We start from the raw sequence: 25,324 nt of genomic DNA, 5'->3' as shown, positions 1-25,324 counted from the left end.
CTATGCTAGGCAAAGATGCCTGGTTGGCAACACTAGATTTAAGGGAAGCATACCTGCACATCCTAGTCACAGAATCTTGCAGAAGATACCTGCGCTTCAAAGCAGGCTATACGCACTGTCAGATGTCCTTCAAGGATGCATCTGCAGTCATCACATATGGGTTGTCCTGCCTCAGGCAGCCCTTCGGTCGGCCGGATTCCAAAGTCTGGGTCCGCCGGCTGATGTCGCCTTCCCCGGCGCCACAGCCTGGGTATAAAAGCGTCAGCTGACGCCATCTTCCTCAGTCTTTCTTGCCGCGTGGTGCCCGAAGCAGAAGCAGATGTTCTTCATCTCACATTGCTGCAGTCCTTACATATGGGGTAGTCCGCTGTCCTCGGTCGGCCCAAATACCAAAGTATTAGGCTGACGTCGGTCATGGGCGCACAGATCTGACATCAGAGCGTCAGGGTATAAAAGCGCATGACTGACGTCATATCCTCAGTCTTTTTTGCCGCATGGTCCGATGCAGAAGCAGCGTTGCAAGTGCCGTTCGGCGTTCTGAAATTTTCGTATTCTGAGTTTCAGACCGAAACCAAGTTGGGCTAAGTACCCCGTTGGGGAATATTTTTGTTTTTTCTTGCCTCGGTTAATTCCGGATGTCAGAAAAAGTGAATAATTGTATTTCTTGTGGGAAACAGATACCGCATAGGGATTACCACTCTCTTTGTATTCCGTGTTTGGGACCTGAGCACGACGTAGTCGGGTGTCGGTTTTGTGCTAGGTTTAATAAGCGCACTATAAAACGAAGGTTAGATTGCGCTAGGTTAGTCTTTGGTAAGCGGTGTAATTATAATATGCCGTCGGATCCTCCGACGCCCGCTTCCACGAAGAAGCGCAAAGACAAATCCTTGAAACCTAGACAGGTTGATTCGTCCGTTTCGGATGCCGGTCCTGCAGAAGCTACAGTGGAGCAGGTGGATCCGGCTGAAGTTTCTGTTGAGTCTCAGGGGGAAACTTTGATTTTGCAGGATGTGGCCACACAGGAGTCAGGTCAAGCTGAAGGGGCCTCTCAGGTTACTGTTCTCCCTTCTATGCCTAAGGTGGTTAGGCCTTCTGCTACTATTTCTAAGGCTTCTTCTAAGGGCAGGTCTGTTTTGCCTTCCTCTGGTGTCCCTCCAGGTACTTCAGGGTCTGTGCCTAAAAAGCACATGCTTAAAATGGCGGAAGATTTGATTACTTTAATTAGAGGTTCTATGCCCCCTCCTGATAAGAGGCCCAGGGTGGAGCCAGAGTTGGAAAGTTTGGATCAGGCCTCAGATGACTCAGTCTTCTGCTGAAGATATTCAAGATTTCCCCCCTTATTCTGATTCTGATGCAGAGGATTCCACTCCTTCTGCTTTTCCTCCAGAGGATTTTTCATTTTCAGAAACTCTGCATTCCATGAGGGAGCATTTTAAGTGGGAAGGACAGGATTTCTCTGACTCACGGAAGAGGCTTAGGGAAGTCTTGTTTTTACCACAGCATAGACCCTTGGCTATACCTCCTGTTTTGGATGTTGTTAGAGATGTTTTCTCGGAGGCTTCCCTTAATCCAGATTCTTTGCCTCCTGCGCCAGTTAAACCGGACAGGTATTACAGGGTGCCTGAGGCTCATAAATATCTGTATAAGAGTCCTAGGGCGGACCCAGAAACTATTAGTCAGGGGCCTAAGGGTGTTAGAGCCTCTGTTGTAAAGAATCCGGTTCCTTTAGATAAGGAAGCTAGAGCTTTGGATAGATGGGGTAAGAAGGTGTATACCTCTTCTACTTTAGCAATGAGGGCTTTAAATTGCCAGTTTCATATGTTGAAGTATCAGAATTTCCTCCTTTCTCAGCTAAAATCTAAAGTGGATGCTTTGGCAGAGGGCATAGAGTGTAAAGAATTGCAGGATTTAGTACATGTCTCTGAACAGGTGGGTAAGCATTCTTTGCAGTGTGGTTTTGATGCTGTACAAGCTTCTTCTAGGGTGGCTGCCACTGGTTCAGTTCTTCGTAGGCACGCCTGGCTTAAGGATCAGAATTTGTCCGAGCATGTTAAAACTAGAATTCTGGATGCCCGTTTACAGTCTGAAGTTTTGTTTGGTCCCCCTGTGGAGTCGGTTTTGAAGAAAATGGAAGACAAGGCTAAGTCTATGCAGACTGTTAAAGATTTTTTGCAGGTGCAACCTCCAAAGTTTAGTAGAAATTGGCCTACTAAGGGGTGGACCTACCCTTCTTCTGATTCTCAGTCTAGGGGTAGATCTAGACGTGGCAGGGGCAGAGCTCACAGTACATTCAGGCCTAGAACTTGGAGTTCGCCTGCACAATCTGCAGGTGAGGGCAGGGGCCAGTCCTTTTGTAAACAGGGCCAATGACCTGCATTTTCAGCTGCCAGATTCTTCTTGCCTGGCAGCTCCTTTGGGAGGAAAGTTAGCACTCTTCAAGCAAAACTGGCTTTTAGTCACCCAGGACAAATGGGTATTGGACATTATAAATCGAGGCTACAAGTTCTATTTCCATACATTGCCTCCTTTCAAAGGCATGCCAGACGTTCCTCCTCGGCAAAGGATAGAGGCTCACAAGCAGATTTCTTTACTTCTTCAAATAGGAGCTATACAGCCAGTTCCTCTGTCAGAAGTGGGACTAGGATTTTATTCTCGCCTGTTTCTAGTACCAAAGAAAGGGAACACGTGGAGACCAATTTTGGATTTATCTATCCTCAACACTTATCTGGACATTCCAAAGTTCAAAATGCTGACGTTACAACAGCTTTTACCTCTGTTGGGAAAAGATCACTGGATGGTAACTCTGGATCTCAAAGAGGCTTATCTTCATGTTCCTATCAGGCCCAGTTGCAGGAGGTACCTGCTGGCTGGAAATTTACATTATCAGTTCTCTGCATTGCCCTTTGGCTTATCTACTGCCCAGAGTGTTCACAAAGGTTCTGGCTCCAGTGATGGCCTTTTTTCAGGTTAAGAGGAATACAGATTTATCCTTATTTGGACGATTGCCTGATTATTGCACAACACAAAGACGAACTTCTTCATCATCTACAGTATGTGATGGTAGTGTTAAGATGCCTAGGGTATTCTGTGAACGAAACAAAGTCCAGTCTAGTACCCTCTCAGGACATGTGCTTTCTGGGTGTGAGACTGAATACAGCTTCCCAGATGGCCTTTTTGACCCCGGACAAACAAAGAAGCCTTTCTCTTTATTTCCATCAAATGTCTCTACAGTCCAGGCTGACTGCAAGGACAGTCCTTCAAGCCTTGGGGTTCATGGCATCTTGTATTCTGGTGCTTCCCAATGCCAAACTGCATATGAGGAAGCTTCAATGGTATCTCAAAATGTATGGACACAACACTGCCAAGATCTAGACACTGTCATTCAGATAATACCTTGCATTCAGAAAGAATTTTTGTGGTGGGCTCAGGAATGTCACCTAAACAAGGGACTCTCTGTGACCCGACCAGAGGCGAGTCAGATTCTAACGACAGATGCCTCGGACAAGGCTTGGGAGCACACCTCAATGGAAAATGGGTGCAAGACACGTGGCCTGTCAGACTTCAACATTTGCATATCAACTTGAAGGAGATGTTAGCAGTCCAATTTGCATTGATGGCTTTCAAGGATTTACTTCACCCAGGACAGGTGTTGATTCAAACAGACAACACTACTGTCATGTGGTACATCAACAAGCAAGGGGAACCCATTCGCATCTCTTTGCAGGCAAGCGATGATTTTGTGGGAGACTGCTCTCAGTTTACACCTCATTCTTCAGGCAAGGTTTCTACCAGGAGCACAGAACTCCTTAGCAGATGTGTTGAGCAGAAAAATTGTGGATCCTCACGAGTGGAAACTGGATCCTCATGTGTTTCAAAAGTTGACAGTGTTATGGGGGACTCCAGACATAGATCTGTTCGCTTCTCCACTAAATTACCAGTTGCCAAAGTTTTGCACAAAAAGGTTTCATCCCACAGCTTGGAAGGTGGATGCTCTATCATTCAGTTGGAGCAATCTTCATGTCTATGCCTTTCCACCTCTGCCTCTCATTCCCAAGGTACTCCTGAAGGCCAGAATAGACAAGCCATCCATGATTCTGATAGCGCCGGATTGGCCTCGACAGCACTGGTACCCACTACTGAGGAGTTTAGTATGGGAGCCTCCATGGCCTCTGCCTTTGATTCCGCATCTTTTGTCTCAGGAGGGCAATCACTTCCTCAATGTCAAGATTCAGTCTCTGCATCTCACAGTCTGGCATAGTCTGTTTTAGACCCTGGAGGGTCTCAGCTTCCACAACAAGTTTTGAATGTTATTTTGGAGGCCAGAAGGCCTAGTACAAGGAAAGTTTATGCTGATAAATGGAGGAGATTTTTTCTTTGGAGCAAAGCGAAGGACTTTGATGATGTCCTTCATGGATGCATCTGCAGTCATAACAAGTGGGTTGTCCTGTCGTCAGGCAGCCCTGCAGTCGGCCGGATTCCAAAGTCCGGGTCCGGCTTCGGCTGATGTCGCACTCCACCCGACGTCATCTCTGTTGGTCTTCGGGTATAAAAGCATCAGCCGACGCCATTTTCCCCAGTCTTTCTTGCCGCTACCAAGCAGAAGCTGTTCGCAAGTGCCGGTCGGTCGGATCCAGAGATTACTTCTACCGAATACTACTTCGAAGACTTCTAAAGCTAAGTACCCCGTTGGGGACTCTTTCTTGCCTCAGCCGATGTCAGAAAAAGTTAACAATTGTTTAACCTGTGGGAAACAAATACCTCATAAAGATTTCCACTCTTACTGTCTGCCTTGTTTAGGCCCAGCCCACGACGTAGCAGCCTGTTCGGCCTGTGCCTCTTTCAACCGACGAACGCTTAGGCGTCGGTCGGAGTTTGCAGAACAGTTTTTCGGTACTGATTTTGCGTACATTATGCCGTCGGATCCTCCGACTACCCAATCTACCAAAAAAGGCAAAGATAAAGACCGACACTGGCGGTCGGCGGTTTCGCCGAAACCACGGTAAAGCAAACATGAGTGTCTCGGTTTCGCCGAAACCGAGAAAACTGATCAAAGTACAGCTGAACCTATTCTTACAACTGAGGCCCCTGCTACAACTCTTGAATCGACCTCAGAAATGGTACCCACTACGGTGGTTGACTTCTAAGACACCATCCCCTTGGATGTCTCTACCCCAGCACGTGGTGCTGCTAGGCCTCCAGCAGCCATGTCCATTAAGGCCTTCGCCAGGGCTAAAGCAGCCAAGACTACTAAATCAGTGCCTGTTAAACCCCCCACATCCAGGCCCTCTTCTAGTTCTCAAATGCTTTCTTTGGCAGAAGATTTAATTTCTTTAATTAGAGGATCTCAATCTCACCCAGACAGGGCCTCTCAGCCCCAGAGAAGAGACCTAGGGCAGAGCCCCCTGAGCCAGTGTCTTCTGATGATTCTGCTGATGAATCAGACATAACTGACCAGCCAGAGGCTCCCTTCTCCAATTTTGAAGATTCTGATGCTGAAGAATCCATTCCAGCTGCTTCCCCACCAGAAGAATTCTCCTTTGGGGAAACCTTGCATGCCATGAGAACAGTTCCAATGGCAGCAACAGGATTTTTCAGACTCCAGAAAAAGACTTAGGACCTTTCTGCACCTCCCACAGCACAGGCCCTTGGCTATACCTCCTGTTCTCTCTGTGGTGGATGATGCTTTCAATGATGTTTGCTCCGCTCCAGACTTTACCCCAGCCCCTGCCAAACCAGACAGATTTTACAGGGTGCCAGATACTCATCACCACCTTTACAAGGCCCCTCTTGCAGACCCAGAAACTATATCCCAGGGTCCCAAGGCAGTAGCCGACCACAGCTAAAACCCTATTCCTTCTGAAAGGGAAGCAAGGTCATTAGACAGATGGGGTAAAAAGGTCTACACTTCAGCTACTCTCTCAGCTAGAGCTTTAAACTGTCAGTTTCACATGATACAATACCAAGAGTTTATGATTGATCAGTTAACTAAAAAGCTAACCACTGATGAATCTCTTGATAAGAAATATGTATTAGAGATGGTAAATAACATACAACAAGTTAGCAACCATTCCTTAAAATGTGGCTATGATGCACTGGAGGCTTCATTTAGATCAGCCATGACAGGCACAGTGATAAGAAGGCATGCATGGCTAAAGGAACAAGCTTTACCGGATCATGTTAAAGCTAAGTTGCTAGATGCTCCTATGGACAAGACAAGTTTGTTTGGTACACCTGCCCAGCAGGTTATGAAGAAAATGGAAGAAAAGGCAAAATCTGTCCAAACTGTCAAAGATTTCTTGCAGGTTCAACCCCCAAGGTTTAGCAGGAACTGGACTGCCAATAATTGGTCTTTACCTGACACCACAAAATTACAAAGGGCAGGAATAGACGTTCCAGAGGCAGAAACCAATCCAGAGGAGGGGCCTACAGAGGACGACAGTGGCAAGGTAACAACAGAGGCACAGACACAGCCACTGCCACTACATCAGCACAACCACAGTGACTTAATCCTAACTCCGCCTACCAGGGAACAAATAGCAGCTCCTCTAGGCGGAAAGTTAACCTTATTTTCAAAGAACTGGCACTACATAACAAAAGACAAGTGGATTTTACAAACCATAGATCAAGGTTACCGGTTTCACTTCCACACTCTACCAGTCAAAAGAGGAATGCCAAATCTACCTCCAAATCAAAAAACAGAGGCTCTATGCCAGATAATGGAGTTAGCAAACATGAGAGCTGTGGAAAGAGTGCCAACAGCAGAACAAGGAAAGGGGTTCTATTCCAGACTATTCCTAGTTCCAAGAAAGGAAAAAAGTTGGAGACCAATTCTCGACCTGTCCACCTTAAATACATACATCATTGTCCCAAAATTCAAAATGCTGACCCTACAGCAACTTCTTCCCATGCTGGGCAAGGAGTCTTGGCTGGTAACTCTAGATCTCAAGGAGGCATACCTGCACGACACCATTCGACCAATCTGCAGAAGATACCTCAGATTTCTTGCAGGATCAGAGCACTATCAATTCTCAGCATTGCCCTTTGGCTTATCTACTGTGCCCAGAGTATTCACAAAATGCCTGGCATCAGTAATCGCCATTGCAGACTACAGGGAATTCAAATTTACCCATACCTGGACGACTGCCTACTACAAGGGGACAACAAAAGCAAGCTGACAACAGATTTACAAAGGGTCATTTACTTGCTACAAGGACTGGGATACACAGTCAATTTACAAAAGTCAAGGCTGATACCATCCCAAACAAGGACATTCTTGGGCTGAATTGAACACAGTACAACAAATGGCATTCCTGACTACAGAAAAACAAAAGAACTTCCTCTTTACTTCTTGGCACTAACAAAACTGAACAAGTTAACAGCAAGAAAAGTTCTGCAGGCCTTGGGCTTCATGGCATCATGCATAATCTTGGTCCCATTTGCCAGACTACATATGAGGAAACTACAGTGGTACCTAAAGAATTTATGGTCCCAACACAGACACAGTCTAGAAACAGAAATCCCACTAATTCCATGCTTAAAACAGGAGTTCCTATGGTGGGCTCAGGCATGCCAGTCAAACCCAGGCCTACCCTTTCGCAGATGTCAACCAATCCAGACCATCACAACAGACGCTTCAGACCTAGGATGGGGGGCTCACATGCTGGACAAATGCGTGCAAGGATTGTGGACACAGGATCAACTTCACCTACACATCAATCTAAAAGAAATGCTGGCAGTAAAACTGGCAATCCAAAAGTTCAAACCATTCCTCAAAGAGGGCCAGTTGATGATAAGGACAGACAACACCACAGTCATGTGGTACATCAACAAACAGGGAGGCACTCATTCATACCCCCTATGCAGAATGACCTTGGAGCTGTGGACCCTGGCACTCAGCTACAACATTCAGTTACAGGCAATATTTGTACCGGGAAAGACAATACTCTAGCAGACATATTAAGCAGAACCACTGGATGCCCACGAATGGAAGCTGCACCCGGACATCTTCAAGACCATCTCAAAGAAATGGGGAATGCCACAGATAGACCTATTCGCATCACCTCTCAATCACCAGCTCAAAAATTCTGCACAAGGACATTCCACCCACTAGCATGGAAAGTGGACTCACTCTCCTTCAACTGGAAAGGCCTAACAGCATATGCATTCCCACCTCTTCCTTTGATACACAAGGTACTACTAAAAATCAAGGAAGAACGTCCAAGGATAATCCTGATAGCTCCAAACTGGCCAAGACAACACTGGTACCCACTACTGAAGAGCATGTCTCGGAACAATATGTGGCCAATACCCCTGATGCCTTTGATGTTAACTCAGAACAACTACAGCATCATACATCCAAACCTAAAAATGCTGCAACTGACTGCATGGAACATCACATAGCAGCAGCTAATCCAGAACTTTCCCAAAGAGTTAAAGACATTATTCTTGAAGCACGCAGACCTTCAACAAGAAGGAACTATGCTGGAAAATGGAAAAGGTTTGTCATTTGGAGTACGGAAAGAGGAAAAGATGTGTCAAACATAGATATGCCTAACATTCTGGAGTATCTGGCCGAACTTCTTGATTCAGGCCTGTCCTACTCCTCCATCAAGATACATGCATCAGCTATTTCAGCAGAATACAGCTTTGATCCACCTGTTTTTTCGCACCCTTTGCTCAGGCAGTTCCTCAGAGGAATCAAGAATGTAAAACCTCCAAGGAAACCACCATTACCAGCTTGGGATTTAAACTTTGTGCTAGAAAAGTTGACACTATCACCCTTTGAACCAGCAGCAACAGCAGACCTACAACACCTGTCATGGAAAACTGCTTTCCTACTGGCAATTACTTCAGCAAGGAGGGTTTCAGAACTACAGGCCTTAATGGCAGTGCAACCCTTCCTAATCTTCCACCAAGATAGAGTGTCCATGAGGACTAATCCTACATTTATGCCCAAGGTGGTATCCAGAGTATCTTTAAACCAGGCAATCCACCTACCTACCTTCTTTCCCAACCCACAAAACAGAGGGAAAGAATACTGCATACCTTGGATGTACATAGACAGCTACGCTACTACTTGGACAGAACAAAAATAGCAGAAAGACTGACCAACTTTTGTAGCCTATGCAACAGGAAGGGAAGGAAAAGCTATTTCCAAACAGACAATCTCCAAATGGATAGGAAATTGCATACGATACTGTTACTCCTTCCATGGAAAACCAATTCCACAGAACATAAGACCTCATTCTACAAGGGCAACAGCCACTACCACAGCCTTCTTACGAGGAGTGGCAACCAAAGACATTATTGAGGCGGCTACTTGGACCTCCGTGCATACATTTGCCAAGCATTATAATTTGCCTCTATATTCCAGATCCCGAGCAGGATTTGCCACTGCTGTACTGCAAGGGATCCTAAACACACCATAATCTACTTTTATCCTCCTCCCTAGTTGGCTATGGTATTCTACCCAGTTGTTATGACTGCAGATGCATCCATGAAGGACATAGTACAGTTTTGTACCTACCATAAATGTAGATGTCCGAACTGGATAGCATCTGCAGTCAGGATTACCTCCCTCCGCCTTCCCTCTGTGGTACTCCTAGGGTGTTTACCCTCCTAATAGCTAGCTGTTGGGGAGTCTTTATGGTGTATTTGTTTGTATATATGTACATATATGCTTATTTTTGTGTTTACCTCTATCTATTTGGAAACATTGGCATCTATCCAAATTTTAGCCTGCAAGAGGGCTACTGGCATCTGGGGCAAGAAACACTGAGGAAAATGGCGTCGGCTGATGCTTTTATACCCGAAGACCAACAGAGATGACGTCGGGTGGAGTGCGACATCAGCCGAAGCCGGACCCGGACTTTGGAATCCGGCCGACTGCAGGGCTGCCTGACGACAGGACAACCCACTTGTTATGACTGCAGATGCTATCCAGTTCGGACATCTACATTTATGGTAGGTACAAAACTGTACTTTTTCAAGCCTGATTTAAGTGTTTCTCTCCAATATCTTACTGAGTTATTGGACAAGGGTTTGTCTTTCTCCTCGATAAAGGTTCATGCTGCAGCCATTTCTGCTCACTATGACTGTGACCCTCCTTTATTTTCCCAGCCTTTGTTTAAGCAATTTCTTAGAGGGGCAAAGAACATAAGACCCCCACGTAGAGCTCCTACTCCTGCTTGGGATCTCAATTTTGTGTTGGAAAAGCTTACTCTGCAACCTTTTGAGCCTGCAGCTACTGCCGAGTTAAAGTATTTATCATGGAAGACTGCTTTTTTGTTGGCCATTACCTCTGCAAGAAGGGTTTCTGAATTACAGGCCCTTATGGCAGTGGAACCTTTCCTGATTTTTCATAAGGATAGGGTATCTTTGCACTAATCCTTCCTTTATGCCTAAAGTGGTTTCTAGTGTGGCCTTGAACCAAACTATTCATTTGCCTACTTTTTATGCAAACCCCCAAAATAAAGGGGAGAAAATTTTGCATACTTTGGATATTCACAGGCAGTTACGTTATTATTTGAGCAGAACCAAGGGGTTCAGGCAGTCTCAGCAGTTGTTTGTTTCTTTTGCTTTTGGTTCTCAGGGGAAACCTGTTTCAAAACAAACTATTTCTAAATGGATTGGGTTTTGTATTTCTTTCTGTTATTCCCATCATGGTAAGGAGGTTCCGGCTGGAATCAGTCCTCATTCCACTAGAGCTTCTGCCACTTCTACTGCCTTTCTAAGGGGGGTAGCTACTAAAGATATTTTGGAAGCAGCCACTTGGAGTTCAGTACATACTTTTTCCAAGCATTACCACCTTCCTCTTTATTCTAAGTCTAGGGCTGGATTTGCCTCTGCAATATTACAGGGCATTTTAGCAGCCCCTAATGCTTTATGATTTTGCCATCCTCCCTTTACCTCTGCTTTGGGATTCTACCCATATGTAAGGACTGCAGCAATGTGAGATGAAGAACATAGTACAGTTTTGTACCTACCATAAATGTAGATGTTCGAAGATCCACATTGCTGCAGTCAATCCTCCCTCCTTCCCCTCTGTAGTTTGGCATGTTTATATGGTTTGGATGATGGTTGTTGTTGGGCATGTTTTTGGGAGGTATCCTGTTTTTGGGCTGTGGCCTTTCTTGTTAGGGCCTTCTGACATCTGGGGCAAGAAAAGACTGAGGATATGACGTCGGTCATGCGCCTTTATACCCTGACGCTCTGATGTCAGATCTGAGCGCCCATGACCGACGTCAGCCTAATACTTTGGTATACGGGCCGACCGAGGACAGCGGACTACCCATATGTAAGGACTGCAGCAATGTGGATCTTCGAACATCTACATTTATGGTAGGTACAAAACTGTACTTTTCAGGTAAGGGTTATATTACGGAACCCTTGTCTCTTTTTTTAACCAAACATCTTAAGCCCTTGCTCCATCTAATACGTTCTCGACTACAGGACACTACACACTACTTGCAGATTGTTTCAGGTAGCCAATTGGAATCTGATTGGTTGTTGTGCACACTTGATGTGTGCGCTTTGTACACGAATATTCCACACGAATCGGGTCTGGAGGCTTTAACATACTGGCTTGAAGTAGCCAATCTATATCATTCTGACTTTAATTCTTTTTTGGTACAGTTAGCTAGGCATGTTCTTAACAGTAATGCATTTTTTTTATCAGGATACTTGTTATTTACAAACAAAGGGCACAGCGATGGGTGCTTCTTTTGCTCCGATTTATGCTGATTTGTTTATGGGCTTTGTTGAGAAACATCTCATTTATGATCATAGGAATAACATCTATTTAGAACATATTGATATCTGGAGACGTTTCTTAGACGATTGTTGGATGGTATGGAGGGGAGGGACAGATATGTTACATGAATTTATATCTTATTTGAATAACAACCCATGGGGATTACAATTCACTGTCCAATATGATCTGAATAGCATCACGTTTTTGGATGTGATCATCAATAGGTTACCAGATCATACGCTTAGTACTGAAGTATTCAGGAAGTACCCCCAATACAATACTATCCTTCATGCGTCCAGTTTCCATCCACCACACATAGCCCGAAATATTCCCAAATCACAATTTATCAGATCGAAGCGCATTTGTTCTGATGATGATTCTTTTCAAAATCAAAGGAAGGATCTCACAAATAGGTTTAAATCTAGGGGTTATGGTATGGATTATGTGTTACAAGCTAGTAACCTGGTTAATTCAACTAACCGAGAAGAATTTTTAAGGTACAAAGACCATAATATTTCAATAGCTCAACCCATCAGGTTTGTTACAACATACGCTAGGAACACTGGGAATTTAATTCAAAGCATAAACAAGCATTGGAACATTCTTCAATGTGATGATGAACTAGCTTACATCATACCAGAAAGATGTCAGTTTTCATACCGGAAAGGCAAAAATCTCAGTTCCTGTTTCAATCATTACAAACATGGGTCTATGCATCAACCATCCCAATATATTCAAACCACTATATCAGGTGATCCTCTGGTTGGCTGTTATCCATGTGGACATTGTACCCACTGTGATAAGGTTATGAAATCCAAACCATTTTCTAGTCGCAATAGCTCTGTGGTTTATGATTTAAACTTTTTTGCCAATTGTAGTACCGATTGGTTAATATATCAAGCTACATGTATTTGTGGTTCCTTCTACATTGGTCAGACTTCTCGTCCATTGAGAATCAGAATTTTGGAACATATCAGTAATATCAAAAACAAAAAGGCAACCAATGCATTATATAAACATCATTTGATACATCCTACTGCAAGATTTTCTTTCATTGTCATTGATATTAAGGGCAAAAAATCCATTAAGACAGGGTGGCACTCAATTCTAAATAACAAAGAAAAAAGTGGATTGTAAAACTGGGTGGATTTTTTCCACCAGGTTTAAATGAACAATTCTAGGATGAACCAATAAGCCTCTAGATAGGGGTATTTAAAGATTAAAACAGCTGTATTTTGTTTGCACTGAAGAAGGCTGTGATATTTTCGGCCAAAACCGGTCTGTTTTATCTACAATAAAGTGATTTCTTGAACACAGTATGCTGGCTCATCTTTTGTTGGTGCTTCAATTTGGTCTTTGAGCCGTGCATTTGCCTGTCGCGCAGGAAGGCTTTTTTTGATTGTTACTTTGGACCTCAAAGAGGCATACCTGCATGTCCCTATCAGACAAAATTGCAGAAGATACCTCAGATTCATAGCTGGTTCAATGCATTACCAATTCTCTGCACTGCCCTTTGTGAAGACACTCGGTACAGTAGATAAGCCAAAGTGCCTGGCACCAGTAATTGCATTTTGCAGACAAAAAGGAATTCATATATATCCATACCTGGACGACTGCCTTATTCAAGCAGAGAGCAAGGACATTCTTCTAAAGCATCTGGCATTTGTAAAAAGGTTGCTAATTTGCCTTTGGTACACAGTAAAGGAAAAGAATTCAAAACTAGTGTCCTCACAAGAGATAATATTCCTGGGTGCCAGCTTAAATACTACGGCCCAGATGGCTTCTCACGCCAGACAAGCAAGGACAACTGACTCTGTACTTTAAATTGATGGTAACAAAGACCCAGCTCCCTGCAAGAAAAATTCTGCAGGCCTTGGGATTCATGGCATCCTGCATACTACTAATTCCATATGCCAGACTGCATATGAGGAAGTTACAATGGTACCTAAAAAGTGTGTGGACTCAACACTGTCACAGTTTGGAAACAGTAATACCACTAATTCCCTGCCTACAACAGGAGTTTCGATGGTGGGCACAGGCATGTCATCTCAACAAGGGACAGCCTTTCACTCTACCCACAGCCAGGCAGACACTAACAGATGCTTCGGATTACGCCTGGGGAGCACACATGGCAGGAAAATGTATTCAGGGCAAGTGGACCGCAGACCAAATGCATCTTCACATCAATCAAAAAGAGATGTTGGCTTTACAAAATGCCCTAACAGCTTTCAAGGACCTTCTGCATCCAGGACAACTATTACTAAAGACAGACAACACCACAGTTATGTGGTACATAAACAAGCAAGGGGCACTCATTCTTATCCCCTATGCTGACAAGTCATGACCTTGTGGGACACGGCTCTAGCCTATCAAATTCATCTACAAGCACAATTCCTGCAAGAAAAGAAAAACACTCTGGCAAACGACTTAAGCAGAAACATCATGGATCCTCATGAGTGGAAATTAAATCCACAGGTGTTCAGTATGATAACGCAGAAATGGGGGTGCCCAGACATAGATCTCTTTGCCTCCCCAAAGAGTTGCCAACTACAAAAATTCTGCACAAGGACTTATCACACAAAAGCATGGAAGGTGGATTCGCTCTCGTTCAGCTGGAAAAGCCTAAAAGTTTATGCCTTCCCACCACTGCCTCTCCTTTCAAAGGTACTCCTAAAAGTCAGACAAGAAAAACAGATGATCCTGATTGCCCCAGACTGGCCACGCCAGCACTGGTACCCAATCTTAAAGAACTTTGCTCAAGGCCCACCATGGATTTTACCACAAACTCCGTACCTTCTGACTCCACAAAACAATCTGATCCTGCACAGTCAGCTCAAAACCTTAAACCTGGCTGCATGGCAGATTTATTAGCCAAGCAGACAACACCTCTCTATAGCTGTTATGGATGCCATTTTGGAGGCTAGGAGGCCTAGCACCAGGAAATCTTGTGCAGAAAAGTGGAAGATTCTGTGCCTGGAACCAGGCTCAAAGCTTTTGACCCTCTTGTCCCAAATATTCCTCAGATATTCCAATACTTAACTGAGATGCTGGACAAAGGTCCATCTTTTTCATCCATTAAGATCCACGCCTCTGCCATCTCTGCTCATTACAACACAGATCCTCCTATTTTCTCTCATCCATTGCTAAACGGTACCTCAGAGGGGCTAAAAATATAAGACTGCCCGGAGAGCACCAACATCAACTTGGGACCTCAATTTTGTCTTGGAAAAACTAACCTTACCTCCTTTTGAGCCAGCCAATTCAGCAGAATTAAAATATGTATCATGGAAAACTGCTCTGCTTCTGGCAATAACCTCGGCACGAAGAGTCTCAGAGTTGCAGGCACTAAAGGCAGTGGAGCCTTTCATCATTTTTCACCAAGACAGGGTTTCTTTACGAACAAACCCTTCATTTATGCCTCCGGTGGTATCCAGTGTGGCTCTTAACCAAACTATTCACTTCCCAACTTTGTATCCAAATCCCCAGAATAAAGGGGAGAGACTTCTGCATTCCTTGGACATACACAGGCAATTACTTTTCTACTTGGACCAAACAAAAGATTTCAGAAAAACTGAGCAATTGTTTGTAGCATATGCTGCAGGATCACAGGGTAAGGCTATTTCAAAGCAGACTATTTCAAAATGGAGAGGACACTGTATCTGGTTCTGCTACACACAACATGGGAAACCTGTACCTAGTAATATTAGGCCACATTCCACCAGGGCAACAGCCACTTCAACTGCCTACCTTAGAGGAGTACCTACCAAAGATATCTTGGAAGCTGCAACTTGGAGTTCAGTGCACACCTTTACCAAGCATTATCACTTGCCTCTTTATGCTAGATCGAGAGCTGGCTTTGCCACTGCAGTGCTGCAGGGCGTGTTAGCCACCCCAAATCCTCTATAGAGCCAGCCACCCTAACTCAGCTTTGGGATTCAACCCAAGTGTAATGACTGCAGCAGTGAAACATGATGAACATAGTACAGTTTTGTACCTACCACAAATGTAGATGTTGGTGTCTTCACTGCTGCAGTCCTGGTTACCCACCCACCATCCCCTCTTTCTTAACTGGAACTAATCTATACCTCTCTGCCCTATACTACCTTTGTGGTGTGTTTGCTGGTATCTGAAGGTTTTGTTTTACCTTGTCGTCTAATTTATTAGCAAAATGTATTGCCTACCTGTTTGGCAGCACCTGACATCTGGGGCAAGAAAAACTGAAGAAAATGGCGTCTGCTGCATCTTGTATACCCCTGGGGTACTGACGTCAGGGAAGAAACGACAGCAGCAGACGCCGGACCAAGACTTTGGAACTCTGGCCGACTGCGGAACAGCCTAACGGCAGGATAACCCAAGTGTAATGACTGCAGCAGTGAAGACCCTCTAACTTCTACATTTATGGTAGGTACAAAACTGTACTTTTTTTCCACCTTGTCCAGTAGGGCTTTGAAACAAAGCTCTCCTACTTGGTTTGTAGACTGAGGTAACAGTGATCAAAGGATGTCTGCCAGTGCACCTATTATACTGCTGATGTGCTTTTAATCTTGGTAGGAGGTGTTGAGGTGATGTATTTGAAGGGAATCCTTTGGGGCAGCCAGTCCGTCTTCCTTGCACTCAAGATACCCAAATGTGAAGAATGCAACACTGAATCTACTGAAATATTTCCATTTGTGGTAGATTTTTAACATGACTGTGCTGTCTGAGATGGGATTATTGGTAATTAACAGATCTAAGAGGTAGTGGCTACCAGTTTTTTTTTTTTTTTTTTTTTTTTACTGTTAGGTGGGTTCCTTGTCTAACTGCACAAGACTTTTATTGTTGAGGTGGTCTTGAAATTGAGTCGCAATGCTGCAGGCCCATCCAGGGAGGACTATTGTAAAAATTGTATTAATCCAAGGAAAGGGTAAAAATGTCACACACAAATTGAGTAAAAACTGCAAGAAATACTTGGCCAAACTAGATTTTTCACTGTAATATATTAAACCTCCTGTAGTGGAGGTGGGGTTTGGCTTTATCGGCCTGAAAATACCAATAAAGACTTAAAAAAAAAAAAAAAAAAAAAGTCAGCGATATTCAGAAACCATGTAGCTGAAACACTAGCTATTCCTAAAGGGGTCATTTTGCATATTTCCCATGGACCTCTACTGTAGTTTTAAGTTCTAACATGGTGAAAAAAGTCATTGAGTGTAAAGGTGACTTGCAGGCAACTACTTAGAGTACCTATGTTCATGTTGTGCTGTGCTTTGGGTTAATATGATTTTGAGGGAGTCTTTAAAGGAGGAGCATACTCACCCGCCACTCTGCTCCCAGCTGAGGCATTAAAGATGCCCTTATAACCTGGCTAATGCATGAGTGGAGGTGTCTGTCTTTATCCAAGATTCATTCATTGCTAGAACATCGTGTAAGTATGTGAGTAATAAAGCATAAAGTTGTTCCATTTTAGTATATTCCTTGCACTGAAGTGTGCAACCTTGAGTGAAGGATAAGGTGTGGCATGGGTGAGGGCGAGGTCTCTCTGGAGAAAGGTGCATCCTGAGGCCTGGAATAATTCTTTGTAGCAGCAGAAGAGTAGAACAATTTGTACAGGAGCAAACCTAATGGGGGTTTGCATAATTCAAGGAAGGGGTATTGGTGGAGGGAAAGTTTTCCATTTTATAGGGTGGGAAAAAGGTGGCTGTGGGCAATGTATGTATTTTAGCTTGGAAGAGTGGAAAGTCATGTGGTAGATTTGTGTTTGGGGAAGGGGGGGTTCCACTCAGCAGGCACTTCAGTCAGTGCACATAAATTAGCCTGCTTTTTCAAAAGGTGTCAACTTATGGTCTGTAGTGGGTCAAAAACTTGAGACTGCAAATGCCTTGTATGGGCTTCAACGAGGCTCAAAAGCCTGACGTCAGACTTTCAGTATGACTTGTGGGTCACTGGGCATCATCAGCAAAGGTCTGTTGAACAGAATTTGCAGAGAAGTGATTGAACAGCATAGAAATGCCATTCACAGTATGAAGTGGTGTTGATGAAAAGGAGTGAAGTTTTTTTAGGGGTGGAATTGAAACTTTGGAATGTGGAAAAGTCATGCTGAGCTTAAATCCTTTCAACCAGCTTCCCAGCTTCATTATGTAGCAGGATGAAACTCTAACCTCAACTCTGGCAACCTGTGTGCATTCAACGGTTCAGGCATGGTGGTAGGAGAAACCGATTTAGATGGAGTAAGCATTTAATCCCATCTGTGGAGGGATGAGGTTGGAGCTTTTGTTTCGACTCTTGGTGGAATCTCTGTGTTAGTGCAGGCTTTCAACTGCACTATGTGGATAGTCTTGCCAAGCTTCATATGTTGTAGCAGTGAAAGGTTTATGGATTGTAGGACTTTTGCTTCTGTGTGGCAAGTATTGGAAATCCCACTTTTGGTTGTGCGAGTGGCTGCTGCATGGGGAGTGCCCTGGCTGTGTTTAAAGAGTGGAACGACCATTAATGATACCATGCTACTAGCAGGCTTATTCCTCCAGCAGCAAGTACTCTCGACCTTGTGACCTTGCTCCAGAGAGAAGGTGGGACATTGTTGCACAAGAGAGATGGCTCACCGGTGTGTGGTGGCTAATCAAGTTTATTCCCTGTCATTGGGAATAGTGTAATTCTTTAAATGTGAGATGAAATTTTTTTTGGGGGGGGGTGCTGTATATTTAAATACGTACTTTTTCACACTTGCTGTATTTCATAGAAAGGTAGATGGCATAGTAAATACTGTAATTGTTATAGAATTATTGAAGAAGTCTGTTTATAGTTTTGTAAATTGTTTTTCTCTCTGTACAGATTGATCCAAAGCCATGTACACCTAGAGGAATGCAGCCAGAAAGGACTCGATCAAAAGAAAGCTGGGTAAGGAAATGAGAGCTGAGTAACATGAAACAGCTTTAGAGTGAGCTTCCTGTTCCAGTTTCTTTTGACACACAACACTGTCTCAGTTTTATTTATTTATTTTTTAAATTATTTTGACAAGTTTAGCATCTGTTACAGTACTTTATCCTAAGCAGCGTAATGGTAACAGTGAGTACCAAAATTCTTAGAAACAGAAGATCTAATGTTGAGGACATTGCTTCACAAGCCCATGATTGGGTAATAGCCATAAAGTTCCACTTTTTTCCAGAAAAATTCTGTTTGGGGCAGTTTTGACATTTGATCACCATATATCGTTACATGCAAAGATGTAAGGCAGCAGCTATATATGTGCTTGTCACTGGAGACTTCCCCTAAAGCTCTGGTCAAATCTGTTTGTTTTTGCTGATGTTGGCAAAACACTGCACTGTATTAAATGCCACAATTGTCAGAGATTCCAGTATTGTGTCAAAGGCCAAAAAGTTAACCTGCCTTAGAATGATGGCATTTGTCATGAGCTCTTAGAAATCTGTGGAAGGGTCCTCTTAGTTGCCCTTAGCATTTCTGCTGTCACAAGGACAAGGCACATAGAGACCAAGCCTAGGTCTGAACCTTTCTTATTCCAGTTTCCAGCCACATGTCCAACCCTAACTTCAGATAGTGAGCTCCACATTAATTGAATGCTTGAGTGTGAACCTGCCTGTGGTCAAGGACCTTGGACAATGGGAGGCTAACCTTTCTCCCATTGTGAGGGGTCTAAAGATCATCTTAGGACGATTGCCAGCTGATGTCCAGTCTTCTGTCTTAGGATGATTGCCAGCTAATGTCCAGTCTCCTCTGGGTTAGTTTCTTTATGGATTAACAAAACAGTGTAAGAAACTTCTCTGTGTGGAAGATTTTCAGTCCATATATTTCTAGTTAATCACTGTATATTAATCAGATCGGACAATAGTAGTAGAAGTAGCGAAAGTAAACTCGTCAAGTCGAAAAGTAATAATAGAAAATATATATAATTCTACAGCATTACTAAGTATTCGAAAGTAATCCAAGCAAGGCAGGCAGTCTGTTTCCAGTCGAAAATCCTTTATTAAGTTCACAGACAAGCGATCCAAGTAAAACAAAAATAGAGTAATTTCCTCACAAGCTTTCTAAATATATATATTTGCTTTTTATCAGGCATGGGAGTGGTTTATTGTACTGTAAAACAAAGTGTTATTGGTACACATGTTAAATTCACATCCCTTCCCCCATTAGTGTGACATTCGAGCTGGTCCTGCCCTACCTAGTAGCTGTCATAATAATATATAGCCCTAATGTACTTTAATGGTACATCTTATTTAACCAAATTAAGTCTGATTTTACACAAGGCAATATACTACATGGCTGGAAATATATCCACCTTAGTTCATTTTGCGATCAAAAATTGTATATAAATATATATACATATACATTTTACATGTAAAAATCAGTTTCTATTTTCATAACCTATTGTTAACAAAGATCACTTTCGTCCTAGACGACTTCAGGTCTGTGTACAAGAGCCCTAAAAATCTATATAATTGTATGATTAGTATTGTTATTACCATCATTTTGAATAAAGTGGAAAAAAGAGAACCAGAAAAAAGTAAAAAATATATATGTATGATGATGGAAACAAAATATACACTTAAATTTCAAATGATTTAAAATGGTATTTAAAACCAATTTGTAGAAAAAAATAAAATAAAATACACTTAGTCATGTAAACAATGTGGCAACTTTCTAAGTTCCAGTGTACTTTTAATTGAACAGTAGTAGTTGAGTCCAGGCTTTCTAAAAGAGTTCAGCTTTAATTGCCACATGAGTTCCTGTTTCTCCAGAATATTCGGGATGTCTCCTTCAAGATCACCCATGTCTATGCGATCCAGGATCTTCTTTACTTTCAATGGCAAACACTACAAACAAAAAACTGGTATAGCAATGGGGGCTGCCATGGCTCCCAGCATAGCTAACATAGCCCTGGGCAAATGGGAGGAGGACTTTGTGTTAAACAACACAGACTACATGCAGCATATCACATGCTATTTAAGTTTTATTGACAATGTCTTTATTGTGTGGGAAGGTGACACCTTGCAGCTTGGAGATTTTATCACTTACCTCAATCAAACAACCCCCTTCCTGAAGTTTACCTCTTCCCATAGCTGTACTTCCACTTTCTTAGATATGCAGATTTCCAAGGACATCAACAGTAACAGAATCACCACTGATCTATTCAGAAAACCAATGAGGGTTAACTTATTACTCCACAGTAAAAGTCTACATCCTACAAAAACCAAGTGTAATGTAGTGAAATCCCAAGGCTATAGATTAGCTCGAATCACCACAGAGATGGAACCATTTTTGAGAAACCTGAACAACTTGGAGAATGATTTTCTAGTGAGAGGCTATGAAAGTCAGATGTTAAAAAACATCCTGGAACCCATTATAGAACTGAAAAGGACTGAAGCACCTTCACTCAACCTCCCCAGTAGAAAAATGTTAAGTAATCCCACAGAGAATAACAAATGCAAAAATAGCTGCATCCTGACATACACTTTGGATTATCACAGTATCAAAAATATTATTGAAGAAAACTAGGACATTGTCACAGGAAACCCTTTACTGATTAACATCTTAGGTGAAGCCCCATCATTTATTTATAGGAAGGCCAGGAATATTAGAAGTTTTGTTGAATTTAAACCTAGACCATGTGAGAAAAGCACTAAAAGATGTGAAACTAATTGTACATTTTGTATATTTATACAGCAAGGTGATAGTTTTTATTAAAGCCAGTGCAGTGGGTGACTAACACTAAAAAAGTAATTTACAGGGCACAGTGCAATGAATGTGATGCATTCTATGTGGGCAAGACTGTAAATAAACTCAAGCGAAGGATTTCATGTCATCTGTCAGAAATCCGCTGTGGATGTAAAAATAATGCACTAGCCAAACACCTTTCTCTTCATAAAAGACACACAGGTTTTAAGTTCCAGATCCTGGATCGCATAGACATGGGCGATCTTGAAGGAGACATCCCGAATATTCTGGAGAAACAGGAACTCATGTGGCAATTGAAGCTGAACTCTTTTAGAAAGCCTGGACTAAACTACTACTGTTCAATTAAAAGTACACTGGAACTTAGAAAGTTGCCACATTGTTTACATGACTAAGTGTATTTTATTTTTTTCTACAAATTGGTTTTAAATACCATTTTAAATCATTTGAAATTTAAGTATATTTTTATCTGAAGTAGGAGATTCATTTGTCTGCAACCTGTGGGTTATGGATCCGATATCGGATCTGAACCGGCATGGTTTATCCAGCTATGTATCCGAGCTCTTAGCTCCTCCCCTCACCCATAATGCCCTGCTCTCCCTACATGACCTCAGATCTAGTTTGCCGTGCTGGTGACCAGTTGGATCTTCTAGAGCTCTTCAGCTAAGTGCTTAAAAATCCCTTTAAAAGCGTTTAATTACTTTTTTGTGGTTAAATTTGTGTGATTGTGTTAGGTTTCCTTTAGTTTTTTGATAGTTTTGGGTTTAAATTTTACTTCTAAAGTTTTATTTTAATTCCCTCCCCTCACTGGTTCGGAGTTTTGTTTGAGTGTGTTGTTTTGGGGCCTTGTGTGTGTGCTAGTTTAGCACTAATTTCTTGTCTTTCTTTTGTTAAAAAAAAAAAAGAAGACTTTAGTTATGTCAGAAGCCCCATAGGCAATTTTTTCGAAGTGCTCCGAGTGTGGCCATAAGCTCTCCCCTGCTGATGGCCACACTCGGTGCGTTCGATGCCTTGGGGTTGAACACCTCACTTGTGCAGGGTTCAACCCCAGGGCATTGAAGGAGCGGAGGTCGAAGCTGGTCCTGGCGGGACTTCTGCCCCCGGACTCTGCTTCGGCCTCCGCTCCCATGGTGGGTACTGTTGCTTCAGTTCCCTCCTCGCCTGCTCCCCCTCCTCCACCTGGGACTCAACCTCCCCTGCTGGATTGGAGGAGAGGGAGGCCAGGAAAAAGGACCGGAGAGAGAAGCATCACAAGCGGCGGGCCGAGACATCCGTTTCGGCCCCGCCAGCTAAGTGGGCTTCTCCTCCGGCCTCCTTGGCTGCTGGCTCCCCCCCCCCCTCGGCTCCAGTCCCCGGTCTGCTTTTCACCGGGGCCTGAGGAGGAGGAGACCCAAATCTCCATCGAGGCGGCACTCGAGGCCTACCTCGGTAGCCTCTTCGAGATCCACATATAGCCTTTCCAACGCCGATCTGGACCGGATGATGAGAAGGTAAATCCAGGCCTAGATGCAGATGGGAGTGCTCCTGCCCCCCCCCTCTGGGGGGGAGCTCGACCCCATTTTTCAAGCCTATAGCTCCTTCTCCGACCCTCTACCCGGGTTCAGAGCTGGGGGTGGGTCGGCGCCGATAGTACTAGGTACTTCAGATCTGACCCTGCCCTCGAGTGTTTCGGATCCGACCTCTCGGAGCCTGGCTCCGAGCTTCGGATCCGGGGGACTCTGTGTGCCTTCGGCGCCGTCTGTGTTGGAGCGCACTGGTCCCTCGGATCCGAGTGTCTCTGGGCCGGCTCCGATCCACTCTTCGGATCCGAGGGGGAGCAGACTTTCGGATCCTTTGGTTGAGGCTGGCTCCCCTTCGGCTTTTGATGTAGTGGAGAGGGCTCTGTTGAGGGCTTTCGGACCCCCGGCACTTGCTTCGGCTCCTTCCCGCGCTCCATCTGCACTGGGTCAGGCTTCCACCATCCGGCCACTGGGACAGCCCGCTTCAATGCCCCAAGCTGTTCCACTGGAACAAGACACTGCTTGCGAGGGCTCCTCGGACAGCCCCCCCCCCCGAGGAAGCACCCCGCAAGCATACGTGTAAAAGGAGGCACATAGACTCCCCCGAGTCTTTTAATTGAAGACACGGATTTGGAGGAAGGGGAAGGCTCCCCAAGATCACCCCCCCCCGAGGATGTCTCCTTTGGAGACCTCATGGAAATGCTTCGCATAAGGGGTGGGTGGTCTGCCCCCAAGTCTTCCTCGGACGAGTCTGTGTTCTTGGAGGCATTCGAAGCAGGCCCGTCTACTTCTTGGGTGTCCCCTCCTGCCGACCCCCTGGTGGACCTTATTACCACCAGGGCGTGGAAGGAACCGGACACCGTGGAGCCAATTCCCAAAAGGCCAGACAGAATCCTTAGCCCCCCTGCAGACCGTGCCCACTGGAGTAAGGGGCCTCCGGTAGATGCCATGTTGATGGCAGCAGCCACCAAGAGGGAACTCGCCCAGGAGAGTCCCTCAGTCCATCCTCCGAGCAAGGAGACTCGGATGATGGACCGCTTGGGGAAGCGAATGTTTAGTTCAGCGACCTTCTCGGTGAGGGCGCTCAACTATCTGGCACATGTTATCAGGATGCAGCGTGATCTTATTAAAGAATACGCTGCATCCCCCCAGAGTCCATGTCGGAGGAGGACAAACTTTTGCACTCCACCCGTATGGCCACTCTTCGGTCAGTGACTAATACCTCTATGCGGTTGCTGTCCCATGCTACTGAGGGAGCCGCTAGAGCTGTAGGAATAGGCCTAGTCACTAGATGCCAGGCCTGGCTCTGCCATTGCGATTTCACGGAGCCCTTCAAGGCGTCCTTCGCGAACGCCCCCTTGGATGGTTCTGCCTTTTTTGGCAAAACGGTTCGCGACACCTTGGCCCAGAGCAAAAAGGATGGGAAGACGCTGTCTGCCGTCGGAATCCGCTTCTCTGTGCCCCAGAGGTCCTACTCTAGGAACCAAAAGGGCCAGAAGAAGATGTGGTTCTGGAAGTCGCAGCAATCCCAACCCGCTCCGGACAACCAGTCCTTCCGTGGCAGAGGAGGACAGGGAGGACGCCGCCCCAGGGGCAGAGGGGCTCCCAGGAATTTTGGGTCCAGAGAACCTTTCTCTGAACGGCCCGCGCAGCAGCCCTGAGGGGTTGCCCGACTGCTCCACTCTGGAGGCAGTCGGGGGACATTTTTCGGAGCACCTAGCGGCATGGGAGTCCATAACATCAGACCGCTGGGTCCTCCGCATTATATCCAGAGGATACAAGATCCCCTTTCATCACATTCCAAAACTGAAATCCCACCCCGACGTTCCACCCGGTCAGTGGGAGGCCGCTTCAGCAGAAATTGGCCATCTGCTGGAAAAGAGCCATCCAGCCCGTCCCCCCAGACCAGATCGGATCAGGGTTCTACTCCAGGTTCTTTTTAGTGCCAAAAAAGACGGGGACCAAAGACCAATTTTAGACCTGTGTCTGTTAAACCTGGCAGTTCCCAAGGAGAAGTTCCGGATGGTCACCTTGCAATCCATCCTCCCCCTTCTGGGAGAGAATCACTGGATGTGCTCTATAGACCTCAAGGATGCGTACTACCACATACTGATGGACAGGCGTTCCAGGAGGTTTCTTCGCTTCCAGCTGGGAGCCAGTCACTACCAGTTCAGGGTCCTTCCCTTTGGTCTAACCACAGCCCCCAGGGTGTTCACCAAAGTATTAGCAGTGGTTGCGGCCCCCTGAGGCTTCAGGGGGTGCAGGTCTTTCCGTACCTGGACGCCTGGCTTCTTACCGCCCCAACAAGGCATCTACTATCCTTGGCGCGAGACTCCTTTCTTCATCTAGCTCCCTGCCTGAGCATCACGATAAACGTAGCAAAATCCAACCTGGCCCCCTACTCAGTTGATAG

The 25,324-nt window shown here is 44.7% G+C and overlaps 1 protein-coding gene across 5 annotated transcripts in view; it reads left to right on the top strand.

Moving 5' to 3' along the window:
* The first annotated feature begins 18,553 nt into the window (after positions 1-18,553).
* Positions 18,554-25,324, top strand: part of DAZAP1 (DAZ associated protein 1) — an 827,692-nt gene continuing 820,921 nt past the window's right edge. For 4 of the 5 annotated variants that reach the window (XM_044054003.1, XM_044054000.1, XM_044054001.1 and 1 more), the window contains exon 1: positions 18,562-18,622. In XM_044054003.1, the coding sequence (XP_043909938.1) occupies positions 18,587-18,622 (36 nt within the window). In that variant the 5' untranslated portion in view covers positions 18,562-18,586. Of the gene's footprint in view, positions 18,623-25,324 lie in introns of all 5 variants that reach the window. The other variant, XM_044053999.1, reaches the window with a different exon arrangement.

This window comes from Protopterus annectens, chromosome 13.part0 (assembly GCF_019279795.1).
Source record: "Protopterus annectens isolate FY-2018-M chromosome 13.part0, PAN1.0, whole genome shotgun sequence".
NCBI lineage: Eukaryota > Metazoa > Chordata > Ceratodontiformes > Protopteridae > Protopterus > Protopterus annectens.
The sequence above is the reverse complement of the archived record's forward strand: the minus strand, read 5'-3'. Positions and strand labels throughout refer to the sequence as shown.